This window comes from Ammodytes marinus (genome assembly GCF_949987685.1).
Source record: "Ammodytes marinus genome assembly, chromosome: 18".
NCBI lineage: Eukaryota > Metazoa > Chordata > Actinopteri > Uranoscopiformes > Ammodytidae > Ammodytes > Ammodytes marinus.
Window position 1 is genome coordinate 12,480,736 of NC_137222.1, and position 13,910 is coordinate 12,494,645.

The 13,910-nt window shown below is 41.1% G+C and overlaps 1 protein-coding gene across 1 annotated transcript in view; it reads right to left on the minus strand.

The window, feature by feature from the left end:
• lrrc75bb (leucine rich repeat containing 75Bb) overlaps positions 1–12,878 on the minus strand; it is a gene marked incomplete at its 3' end in the record, with an annotated part of 29,030 nt that extends 16,152 nt beyond the window's left edge. Inside the window, exons 1-3 of the mRNA XM_080047039.1 lie at positions 12,561–12,878; positions 7,305–7,433; positions 3,350–3,462 (exon numbers count right to left, since the gene is read on the minus strand). Of these exons, the coding sequence (XP_079903165.1) occupies positions 3,350–3,462; positions 7,305–7,433; positions 12,561–12,866 (548 nt within the window). The 5' untranslated portion in view covers positions 12,867–12,878. The remainder of the gene's footprint in view (positions 1–3,349; positions 3,463–7,304; positions 7,434–12,560) is intronic.
• Between the last annotated feature and the right edge of the window lie 1,032 nt (positions 12,879–13,910).

A 13,910-nucleotide genomic window follows, 5' to 3' on the forward strand; every position in this document is an offset into this window, starting at 1 on the left:
TAAAGACATCAGCCGAGCAGCATCAGTGACGGATCCTCACCGTTATCTGTTTTTTATTTGTTTGGTACACCTATGAGCACTGATTCGTAGATATGTATGCAGAGTGCAGATTTGTATTTTTGGGGGCAGGTGAAAGTACTGCAATATACTTTCGTTATTGATTCAACAGTGTTCGATGACTATCAAGCTTTATGGGAAGATAAATAAAAGCAGTAAAATGACTTTTGGACAGCCTTGGCAGTGTGAGCTGTGGGAGGAAAGGCACTTTAGCCTGAGCAGTGTGAGGTCTGGGTCAAATATCGGGGCTGGCAGACTATCGACGCTCACCCACAGCTGATTACACCTTCCCAAACAGCTGTCATAGCCAGGACGCCTTTCACTCTTTTGATCGGTCGCCACAACCTGCGCAACCGAACATTAGCACTTCACTAAATCCTCAGAGTTATTCTGCTGAAGAGTGTATCATACTGTATGCTGACTCAAGTAGAGCAAAAAAGTGCCAGATGCACATAGATTTCTTTCAGCGCTCGGGAGTGTCTTCATTCTACAAAGCTTATATACGATGAATGCAACACTCCAGTTGTCTGCTTGAACCACATTTGTTTCTTTTACTGGAAAGCTGCTGCAAGAGTCTAGCATCAATTACTCTCTCGCAGTAGAGGCAAGTAATGAAATGGCGTGCCATTTCTTTAAAATGTGCTGGAAGTGCAATTTTGGTGTATTAAAAAATATGAACTTGATTAATCAAAAAATCAATAGCAATTACAATAACATTAGAAGATCGTCTGGGGACTCAGGAATAATGTACTTCTCAGAAACCCGGCACATGCAGCTGCAGAGAGAAAAAAATGGAAATTGCCAACTTGCTTTGCATTTGCAGCGTTTCAAAAAGCAAAGCAGGCGAATAATATTAAAGCGTGAGTCAGGATTAATGCGTTATTGCTGGAAGATTTGCAACCAATTGCCTCCATTTCATTTTCAAACAATTCAATTTGAGACGTTCCATGGTTGGAGAGCGGGCTGCGGCATCAGTGATCAGTGATGAAAAAGACTTTTCAAAATCACTTGGAGAAAATAAGAATGTACAAATACAGGTTATATGACAGCAAATGCTTTTTTCACCCCTAAATATAACCAAATTCACGATCGATTTCAAAGCGAGGCAGGAAGAAAGGGAGGAATATGCGCCTTCTAATTGGCTTCATTACAGTGATTCCACCTCTCGCCCTTTTTCCCCCTCTCCGTCTGACAGAGCGTTTCCCAAGAGCCTCGGCTCAACCTGCAGAACGGATCTGTGTGGCAACTGTTGAACAAAATGGACTCGCGCAAGAAGGAGAGAACAATCCCACAGGAGAAGAAGAGAGGCTAAAAAATCAATGCAAGGGGAAGGGATTCTTAAACAGTAAAAAAGGGAGATAAAAAAAACCAAAGGAAAAGGAAGAGGAAACAGACTGAAATGTTAAGGGGAATGGATAAGGACAGCATTGAGCTATAATGAAAAGATCGATAACAGAAACAAAACCATGTAAACTGTGCCCTAATGCCTCATTTACAGTAATCCAAATACATAATTTCTTGCTCATTTGAGTGAGCATCATATTGGCAGGGTATAGAGACAGTCTTGTTGGAGACGACCCACAGTATTGCATGCGCTGCTGTCTGGATGTTTGCAGCAGAGGCTGTGGGAGAGACACAGCTCACTAATGAGCACGCTGGCAGAGTCTGCCTTGTTGTTCTGTTGAGTGCTATTTCGAAAAATATTGCAACCATGAGGCTGGGGCTGGAAGTGAACTCAAGCTGTCAAAAAAAAATTCAATCTGGGTTAATTGCTCAGGGAGAGGGAGCCTCATGATGATCATTAGAAATGTTTTCCCCCCTTTAATAACGTCTCCACAAATGTACCTGAACCTAATTTGAGTTTGAGAACATTTTGCATTTGTTCGCAATGTGTTTTTGCAGCTGCTTTCTGTTGCTCTAACTTTATTTTACTTAGGCAAGGATAATCAGCATCTGACCGCTGATGGCCTGCAGTTTGGTGGAACTTTGATTCAGTTTATAGTTTCTTGTTTGTCTCCACATCACTCGCAGAGACATTGGAATTCGGTAGAAAAACTGGGTTGTTAAAATCACCCCCAAAAAACATCACACTTTTCTCTGGTGGTGTTCAAGCTGGTGTTAGGCTGTCTCTGTCACAGTAGTTCAGAGCAGGAATCTGTTTGTTATGCTCCTGAGAGACAAGTGTGAACAGAGATTGAAGCAACAATACAGGTTGATGATTGGATGTCCCCGCAATTACAACCGGACTACCGGTGGGCTGTAGAGTATGTCAGACAAAAGCAGACAAACAAAGATTTAATTAAATTAACATGAAATAGAGAATGGTTGAATTTGGTCCGGACCAATAATTTGTTTTTGGTTCAGTCACATGGTATTTCTCACCAAAATCTGCTTCTGTTTTGAAGGAAACATACCTGCCCATCCTTTAGCATGACTGCAGTATATTATATACAGTATAATGAAGCAAAGATGCACTTTTTAAACCTCATCAATGCCTCAGTGCAACTGCCATTAGTCCAACGTAGTTAGAGTATATATATCAGCTTTTAATCTGCAGTAGTTTCTTATAATCACTACCTCTAGAATAAATCAACAAAGTTGAGTTCAAACACTGTTAATGTGAACTATGCTAATTGTTTAACATTGACTTAATTTGATATGCAAAGTACCTTCAACCAAAATCAGAGCAGCAAGTCCTAATTAGGTAGAGCATTGAACACGTGTAACATTGAGGGCATAAGAATGTCCTTACTGTAAAAATCCTCTAGTTCTTTATGGACATAATACACTGACATATCTGCAATGCAATGGATATTCTCTACCACTGGAGCGGTAATTACCTCAGTTCAGCACTATAAAGATGATCAAACTCTCCATTATTGATCGTAAAACTTATGATACTCTGTAAAACAGCGGATCAAATATTTTGCTGGCATTGTGGTGTTTTCTATCTCAGGGAACATCAGAAAACTGCATTTTATAATTAAAAAAAATACTTTTTTCATTTGAGGCAAGATATCCTAGGAGTCCTGCAAAAAGAGCAGCATATTCCCAAAGAGTAATAACATTAACATTACGAGGAGCATCTTCAGCGGCCCCGTACTGTGTTTAACCTTGAAACACTGGAAGGAAGGATCTTCCCAGACACTGGCTGGGGATTTCTTCCAAAACTTTCCTTAAAGTCGGAACGAGTATTTGTGAGAGGCTGTGTAGACTAGTTTTATGAGTTGCGCTGACCCTTGTCATGATGAGGATATGTTAACTGTGGCAGAGGAAGAGGACACACACTCACCAGGCCTGAGACTTCCTCCTGGGCACGCTCTGTCTGCTCCACTTGGAGTGAGGGGTCAGGTGGTAAATCAGCTGCCGGCAGATCTTGTTGGTAGACTTGAACGAGCCGGTCTCCTGCAAAGGCACGGATGACAGGCGACAACTATAACACTTTAAACAGTTGCTTGTTCATCAATAAATGCAGGATGCCCTTTGAAGAATCACAGGGGAAAAAACCCAACCAATAAACAATGTATTTTGCATATGACCATGGAGAAAGAGTATCTGTTTTCAAAGGCTAGTACTAGATACTGTATCTGTGAGTCAATTATAAATGCTGGATGCCTGATGTCTTTTTCTTTCTTCAAGGAAAGTACAGATGTACTGATTTATTTCAGTCTTGTCGCTTTCTTTCTTGTCCCTTTGAATGCAGCAGCTTCGAACACTTTTTGATTTGTTAATTTATTTTTCCCTTTTTTATTGCCTCCCACTTGTTTCTCCTCTCCCCTCTCCTCCTCGTCGCATTCTCTTTTCTCTACACCTCCTCCGTCAAAGAGCAGAATGGGTTGTGATGAGCAGGGTAAATCTAATTAATGGTACAACACAAAAACAAGGAAGAGGCAATGTGGCGAGAGACAGAGAAAGCTAGAGAGAGAGAGAGAGAGAGAGAGAGAGAGAGAGAGAGAGAGAGAGAGAGAGAGAGAGAAAATACGGGGGCAATATACCTTAAGGCGATTAACCATTCCTGCTGCCACTTCTTTTTTTGGTTGACCAAACAAACACGCCTCTTTACTTCAATACATTCAGTGAGGCTGTTTCAGCCCCTTGGATGACTGAACACAGCGTTACAGCTGCGCATACTGATATGCACTGTGAATGTATTCTTAGAGAATGTGAATGTGTGGCGTGGAAGAGTCAACAAAGTCGCTAAATGCTGTGCAGCACTCTGGAACTCTGCCAGCATTTATCATGGGGCCATAAATGCATCATACAAAAAACATACAGTACATTAAATGAACTGTCTGAAACTGAAGAAGGCTAGGCTTCAAAAGCACTCCCAAATGATGCATCTTCTAGCCCCAATGTGTCCTTGAATACATAATCTAAACAAATGTCAGTGTGGTGGAGAATGCGGGCCATCGAAGCCCACTGCCAGGCCCTTAAATCTTGACACATTGCCTCTCTACATCCTCGTCACGTCTGACACAGTATCCTGCCATGGGTCGCCAGCCAGTCAGGAGAACATTGGTGCCAGCTCCTCCTCACTCTCCCTCCCTTCTCTCCTCCTGGGCTTTCCGCGGCATAAAGCAAACAGCGATCAGATTAGCCTTCCTTACAGGTGATTATCATCTGGACTCGGTGAGTAAAAAAAAACTAGACCCCAGTGACTTTATCTTGAGGCAGCCCATCTTTTCCTAAAAGAGATAAGTGCTGACTTTTAGATAAGTGTATGATGGCTGCTGGCTCACAGCTACTCTGAGCGGCTTCTGTAGTGTCTTCAGGCTCAAATCCGAGTTATGAAGTTTAATTTAAATTCTTAATATCACTGATTTGTATGCCATGTTACAAGTGGGTGAGACGGCTCCCGGCTTGGATAAATCACAATGTGTATTTTTAAAGGGCAAGTCCTTTATTTTATCTAGCATAAATCTGAACTTTGTTCACATGCATAATTAAAGAGTGTGTCTTCATTTTTTAACATTAAAATGTTGCGCATCCAGCTCAAAGCACTGGAAAATGTAAGCCTGTTATACCGCTGTGTTTACAAATATTAGTGATATGGACAAACCTTTTTTACGGCATCAAGACCCATTAATAATATTACATTCAACTGTCTAACATTAGCCTGTATCTACCAATTGTTTTATCAAGGTTTGAACAAAACAAAAAGTAATTGAGATTGCAGCAGATGGTCAGAAATCTGAGAAAACGGTTGATCCCATAAGAGGCCCTGCATTTCATGACTTTAATGGAGGAGTCATTAAAGTCATTAAACCCTTTGCAAAAAAACAAGTCCTCCAAATGAAACTACTTCATACCTGGTTGGTCGGTGCCCTCTACAACAACACAACAAGTACTTTCTAATATGGCGCCATTAACAGCAAGAGGACTTGCCTATGCCTTTCAAAATAATTACGAATTTCATTTGAAAAACAAAGTTTGTATGATGTGATTTTGTTATTCTTAAGGCTTAATTAGGTTTTGGGAAAATGGTTAAGGTTAGAATTGTCACTTTGTCACTGCTGGTTAAAGCAAAAAACAGCTGTCTCCTGACATTTATAAAACCATCACAAGACTTGCATCTTTACTCCCGTCAATATTACTTTGGCTGCTAGAAGGCTTTTGTCACTTGAATGTAACCATGTGTCGTTTAGGGGCTGGAATAACTGAAGCTGTCCTTCTGCGCTGGGCAGCCTCTGTCCAAATAGGGTACTATTTACTAACTTTTGTACAAACGGAAGTCTTTTTGATGTTTTGATTTATACAACTTAAAAGTAATAAATGTAGTAGAAGAAAAACAGACCCACCACTGCTTTCTCTCTCTGACTACCCTACCGCCAGCCAAAAGAGAAATTACAATACATTCCATTTTTTCTCAACCCCTTTTTCATGCAGTCACTTACAAAAAATGAGAGGTGGCTGTACTCTGGGACAGAGCAGCTTGAAAAACATACTTCAGGGCACTCAGTTGACTTCAGCAGCACCCGTTTGATCCCAGTGCACCCCTTGCCACCTGTCAGATCCCTCAAAGTGCTCTCACTGCCAGTGCCAGAGCCCCTCTGCCCCCACAAGCCCCTGCACCATTGAGCGTGGCCCCTTGCCCACTCTCTCTCCAGTATGAAGCAACAAAGGAAGATAATCTCATACACCTGCAGGTCTTTGAGCACAGTTGCTGCCCAATTTGCCAGTGGAATGAAAAGGAGCACGCGCAGCAGGACAGGCAGACCACATGGTGACTCTGAAGAGACAAACCTTGACCCAGAGTATATGCAGGTGTTCACTTTGTAGCAGGGGCTGATGGGTAGCCCTCTTTTAACCCTCCATAATGTCCTCCAAGTAGCGCTTTTTATTACGGCAGAATGTGCAAAACGTAAGGGGAATATTTTTAAAAATAAATATGAAATTAGCGTCTAAGTTCAAAGCTTCTGTTGTTAATGCTACTAATGACGAAAATGAATAATGGAAGGGTTGGCCTTTTTCTGTTTACCTCGTCAAGGTTTGAATGAGGCGATGTCATCTTACCTCCTGTGAAACTACTTATCATTTTACACTTCAGATTCTGCTGAACAGATTAAACAAAGAAAAAAATAAGTTTGAATAAGTGAGCTTAAGCAGTGCTTGTAGACAGATTGTGTTACTTTCATACAGAGTCATGCTAGCTGTTTCCCCTTTGTTTCCAGTCTTTGTTGTAAGCTAAGCTAAATTGGGTGCTGGTGATGGTTTTATATTTCTCATGCAGGCATGAGAGGTAGTGGTAGTATAGAGTGGTTTCTCAGCAAGAATTATTTTTACCAAAATATCAAACTATTCCTTTGATTTAATCCCCAATGACCCCTGCAGCTGTACAATTATAAATTGAAATTCATGTTAAAATGTTCTGTTTAGCAAATCATTTTTCCCTTCACAAACTTAATCCGGTGACTTGTGTTGGATGAATGAATGCAGGATCTCTAAATAATTCAAATTAATAAGTCAAGTGCACAGTAATCCAATATGCTAATGGTTAAACACCTACAACATAATTGCTCATGCTCCCTAGCTTCTGCTGTTGGGTTTACACAGAGCAAACTGACAGGTCATTGTCGTCACAGTAGCATGACAACAAATATTACACTTGAGTGTGGCTAATAAATGCAGACATGTTGCAGCTTGCCACCACCCTTCCCCCTCCCCTAGCTGATATATGTAAAAGAGCTACTTTTACACATATCATGAAGGCAACGGTTGAAACCAACTGGATCGCTCCGAACTCTTACCCTTTTTGGACATTGCAGATCGCGGGCGAGACTGAGCAGCAGCTCGTGAGAGATGGGGTCCACTAGGTTGAGAAAAGCTGCGTTCTTGTACAAAATGTCATTGAGAGACGTTCCTTGGAGTCCCAAATCCTGAGAGAAGAGGAAAAAGGGAGAGAAATTATTCGGTTAACTCTTGCTAAAGGCTAACACGCGGCAATGGAAATTCTGTGATGAATTCGGTAAAAAAATAAATAAAAAAAGATCACATCTGAGCCGCTCTTTAACTTAATATTCAAGTGACGTTTCATGGATAATTGAATTAAAATAGATTATCAACGTTCATGAGGTTTATTCATCATCCCCTTCCATCCCGCCCTCTTATAAAGCTGCGAGCTGATAAGGTTTCACAATCAGAGTAGCCTAGTGTGTGTTAACACCCAGTGCAGTTGATTAAGGGTAGGGGTAATGTGTGTGCGCATATATATATATATATATATATATATAGGCTATGTATTTACTGTATGTGTGTGTGTGTGTGTGTGTGTGTGTGTGTGTGTGTGTGTGTGTGTGTGTGTGTGATTGTGTGTGTGAGCGGTGGGGGGGCATTGGTGGGAAAGATTAACTTCAAATATTAAATTTATACCCTCTTGAAGAGAATAACACTCCTTGGGGTTCCTCATATCTCATTTGCAGCTTTTGCAGTGGTAGTTTTATCCCCACGGGAATCTATCATTATCACAAAACAGAACTCTAAACCATCTGATAAAAATACTTTTTGATTAGTGCACTCCTGTTTTCTACCTTCAGTCTTCAGAATTTATAGGTGAGAGATTGTTTTTATGCGCAGGGACAGTTCAATAAAACCAGAATCCTGTACTCGTGCCCTATGGGGGTTGATGATGAAATGTACCGTCTTCAGGCTGTTCCTATTTGCGGTCACATTGTAAATATATCGCCTTCACGTTATGCTTCTAGTGTCCTGACGTTTCATTATTAGCAGCCAGTGTTTGAGACGTTACACTTCATATAATATTCTCAGCAACATCCACCAAAACTTAAGAACAAACAGCAGGGAGGGCAGGAAACTGAGCAGATGAAACAAAATAATCAGGAGAACATGAAAGGAGTACGAGAAAAGAAAGTCAAAGAAAATCTCTTCTTTTTGAGCATAAAACTACATTTGATTCTTTCCTAATCCATAACAACTGTTGAAAGATGATTAGCCCTTCTCTTACACAGTGTTATATCACTGCTGAAGCTGCTGTATGAAAAGAACAAAACCAATATGTCACGAATGGACCATCACCGTAACAGCGATGAATGTCATGTAAACTGTAAAACTGGAAGCTAGTTGAGGAGCAAATGCCGTCAGCTCTCTATGAACTGAAGAGATGTTCACAAGCATGCTGGGGGTGGGAGATATGTAGCACACGCTCTATATGCTGTGACAGCACCAACACTTCGGGGCGCACTGGAGGCAACCAAGGAAAACTCCCATCAGCATTTTTTTCCCTCTCCAGCTTTTGGGTTGATTTATTGCAGCGCAGCTCAGTGGGATTCCCTGACGCTGGACAATCCTTCAGACCTACCCCCCTCCCCTTCCTTCTTTCAATAAAGCTTATTTAATCCAGATGGAGAGAGGGACTACATGTGTCCATACATGAAAACACAGAGGAATTTGAATGTTATTTTTTGATGATGATGATGTGATATAAGCTGCAGTAGGGTCAGATATGGCTGTTTATTTCTGTCATATCAAAACGGAAATGGTGCATGTTTTTTCAGATCCGATCTGACCCTGTGGATTCATTTTGACTGATTTGTGATTGTGAACAGCGTGAAATGTTGTCCAATTTGCCTATGATGGGATGCGTATGTGCTCCTTCAGTTCCCACAACAGGTATCCTGGGGCAAGCTGCATATCTAATCTGACGCAGGCCTCGCGGATGAGCCATAGAATGGTAGAACATCATCCCACACATGCTGTTCATTAGAATCGAATTAAATATATTACAAACTGTGACAAAGCCAGTGCCACAGTTTTCTGCTTCGGTTAAGAGACATGTCACAGCTGTCAGGTCAGACCAGGCAAATTCTAGTTCAGTTTACTTATTGTACTGTAGGATTAAAAGTTCCGTAAAGAATTGACAAAATGCCGTGACCCTTAATGTAATGATGACAAAATCAAAAAGTCGAAAGGGCAAGTGTGTGAAAAGGAAAAAAGTACTGAAATGCTGTTTTCTTGAAGATTTAAAGGCACAAATGCTTGGCTGGCAGCAATAATGTGTCTGGCTCGGAGATACTTAAGACAAGGTCAATATGTCGGCCTAGTTATATGTGACAGGAAGGGTTTGCTCTCCATATCACTATAGTCATTAGCAGTCTGTCTTTTAAATAAAGGGGGAAATTCCTATTCACAGTAAACTTTAAATTTCATTCAGACGAAAATGATTAGAAAATGTAATACATAAATCAGGTTTTTCTTGAAAAATCGTCATATATTCGTCATATTTTTATGATATCTATTCTGTAGCTACAGGCCACTTGAACCAAGTGCCATACATGAACTTTTGAATGTTTTCTCAAATTAGACTGAAAACAGGGGGAAGCAGCCTGGCAATGGTAAAACTAAAAAAATATCCATCAGAGTTAACTGTTTTAATAAACTTGTTTTTGTGTGTAGATCCAACAAACAAGATATGATGTCTAAATTATTGATCTTTGAAAGACTGGTAGACGGATTTCTCTGGCTTCATAATACCCGTACAGACAGGAATCTTTTCATCTAACTCTCGGGAAAAATAAAACTAATAAGTGTGTTTCTCAAAAGATCAGACTTCTCCATTCGATAGCACACATGATATGAGATACTGTAAAATAAAAAGAGAGTGAAGACATGCAGCAAAGGCCAAGGCTGGATTTAAACTCGGGATGAATAATCGGATGAAAAATTATATAATTATAAAGGCACCAAAATCTGACAGGCAGTTCTCTCCTTGGGAATTTCAAGTTGACAAAAATAAACAAATACAATGGTTGTTTAGAGGCAGCTAACCTTGGACATCAAGCAAAGATCTTCCTGCATGTCAGAGAACACCATAATTAGTGTCTTCCGCATCGCTGCACATTGGTTACTGAGTGTGCATGTTGTGGAGTGTAATTGATATGAGTACTTGCTGATTCTTTGTTTACTAATGAATATCTAGAAGGTCCCAAACTAATTAACGTAACTGCCCTGAAGGCCAATCTGCGATGGGGATGCTGTTGTTGCTTCCTTATTTTTTGTACTGACTTCCTGGATGTGAAAGAAACATGTTCCAGCATCCATCATGTCAAGGTGATTATCTCACAATCCATCCGCCTCCGAGAGGAAAAGCTGCTGGAGAACTACAACAGGAGATCTAATGCCAGTTTTTTTTTCTATTTTTTATTGCCAGTGTTGAGGCATTGTTAGTCAGGCAGTTGGCTTCAGCCCCAACAACATACAACAGGCAGCACTCTGGCCTCACCTCGGTGAGCGATGGAGGGAGTGTTCATGCTTCGTGAGCAGTTTTACGAAGAAAGCTGCCCCCTGCTCATGACTAGCAAGTGTACACGATGATCTTTGAAAACGTCTACTTCTTATAAGGCAAGACTGAATGCGGGGACTGCCATATCAAAATGATTCTATGCATGAGTCACATCCCTCCTGCTTTATACAAATATGCACATGAAGCTTACAGTGAAGTTTAAATTCATGCCACACTGTGTATGCCTCACTCAATGCGGATCTGTGCCGAGTAGAAGTGATCCCCACAAATCCATCTTCCATTCAGACACATGCAGCCATTCCTCAACATTGTCTCCTGCTCCAGTGTGCACACATTAGTATAATTTATTCTACGGCACCGCACAGATGTGCAAGGAGTTTGCATGACAGGGAACCCTCTTGATCAGAACTGCTTTTGTATGAACATCAACACTATTCCCCTTTGATCAATTTGCAGGTACCAGAAGGCAGTAGAGAGCTCAAGCTAAGGTTTATAAAAGCTATTCCTTTTTTTCTTCTTCTCTTTAGTTTGGATAAATCTTCAGAAAGTGAGGATTAGACCAGGGAAGGTTTTACATGAGCAAGTGTAACAGATAAGACCTAAATACAAGAAACAAACCTACATATGGCAGTGAGCTTTATGAAGCTGACAGAAACAAAGTGTTTGCACAATGCTGTGGAGAGATTAGAGCTATTTAAAAACACAAGGATCTGCTGAGTTTGTATAAACTGCTCCTTCTTATGAGGATTTGGATATTTAACATCCTCTCTTATGTACATTTCAAACATCATTCTACATATGGAACCGGTGGACAATTGCAGAAAGAGAGTGCAAATACAGATTGCCATTCATATGTTATTTACATGAGATTTCGTCATTTTTTTAGACTTAACCCTGAAAACACTTTATATGTGTATCTTGTGAGGAAAATGAATATCACGTTTGTCACATTAACAAATGAAAGCAAGGTTCATTTTAAGCAAGTCTTCCTTTACTGTTTTTGGTATATTCGGTCTTCTGTGTTGTTTTGAGCAGATTGAATATTCAGAACATTAAACAGGTGGTTGATTCAGTCAGACCAGCCTCCCACCCAAAGAGACATCAACCCTCATTATAAGCGCTTCCTTTTTTATTTTATTTTTTTCTACCTCGGGAACAAGAAGTGCAGTGTTCTCGTGCCCTTTATATCAGCGTGGAGCTATCTGGGAAACATTTATGAGGGCTGCAAAAAGAAGTTGGTGATTAAATGACTTTTAAAGGAAACATTCATTAACTCAGAGACACCTGCTGATACACGTGCTCCATGAGAAGTGGGATTCCCTCCAATGAGATAGCTGTATGAATCTAGCTCTGAGCTTTCGCTGGATTATTCAGTCAGGAATAGTCTGCAGTAGCTATATGCCTATTAGTTGTCACCATGATCCGTGCATAGCAAACCCAGTAGAATAATATAGAATAATACAAACATGGACACAATAACTGGCATCTTTTTAAGCACCTGCAGACTTGGTTGACACGGAAACCTAAAAAATGTATGACTTGCAGACAAAAAAAAGTTCTCTTGAATGTAAGCAAACTTTATGCGAATAAAGGGATGACTCCCGAGTCCCGACAACACACAATTAGGCTAAACCACGTCTCTTCTTTTCATTGACAACGGTTCAAGTGAATCTAAAGAAGTGCAAGCGGAAATAACTCAGCGCTTCCAAAATAATGACCAGTGTCCCACCCCCCTCTCCCCCCTTACCTTTCTCAGCAGTTTGAGCACTTCGGCGGCTTGCTCCATCTTCTGCTCCCGTAGAAGCCTCTGGATCTCCCTGATCCAGGCCACACGTCTGACATACGGGCTGCGGTTGGTTTTCCGCAGCATCCCCGGGAGCTTGTCGGACCTGAGCATCAAGGAGGTAAACAAGAAGTCCCCTCTCCTGCTGCTGCTGCTGCTGCCGCCACTTCTCTCGCTCTTTCCCTCCGGGGCGTCATTTCTCGGGCGTCTCCTCTTGGCCAATTTGCTGTCCAAATCCAGACTTCTCTGTCTGGTCAACTTAGAACCCATCACTCCTCAGAGGATGTGTGTGTGTGAGTCGGTGGTGGCTAGAGGGGTTTAATTACAACATACAACCAAAACATCACACTTAACTGGCAGCGAGATGTGCCGAAATACTCCTAGATTTAGGGAATTAATAATAATAACAATAAAAACGATTCAAAGTTACAAAGCTCGCCCTGAACTGTAAAGCATAATCATAACAATGTGTTGCCCGGACTCGCCTGCGTCCCCCGCTTCTTGCATCCGTCCATGCACTGCCTGAGCACTCTTGGCATCCTTTGCTTTACTCGGAGCTTGCTGCGCCCCTCAGCCAATCATATCGCGATCCACCGCACAGCCCGAGAGTGAGGGAGAGACAAGTAAGATATGAAACTGTTCGCAGCTTAGATATTGTCTCAGTCAACCCCAAATCATAACGAACATGTTGTTTAATTGACACCAGAGCCGGCCCAAGCCTTCATGGGGCCCTAGGCGGAATTTGTTTAGGGGGCCCTCTCCAATAGCGCTGGCCAACTTATTGATATTACATGTCATTCACAAACCCAGTCTTTTCCACTAGTGCCTCGAATGTGTAGCTGGGTGAAAATACCACCCCGGGAGATTATTTTTTTTTTACCTCTTTAAAGTGAAATTCACTAATCTGGTGCACTTTGAGAGGAAATTTAAGAGGCTAAATCTGAGGAATTTTGTGTGAACAAATAATTTGGAGACACTGGGTCGGATGAATTAGAAGCTAATCTATTAAAGAAAGACATGGATTTTCCATAAAAATATTAATTTAAAATAAAATATTATGCAGGGTCCTCTGGGATGGGCTTAGTGCTCTTTTTCTTTTACGGGACATATTTCTCTGTAATATAATGAATGCATTTAAATGCAGTGAGAGGAACAAAGCAGAAGAACTCTGTTGTCAAGCTATCTTTTTTTCCACAGACAAGGCTGAAATAGGCTATAGACTATACACAGTGCATGGGCAACTGAGGGCAGCCCGATTTCCAAATATTTTTAAATAAACTCAATACACACTGTGTATGGTCGTGATCATGACGT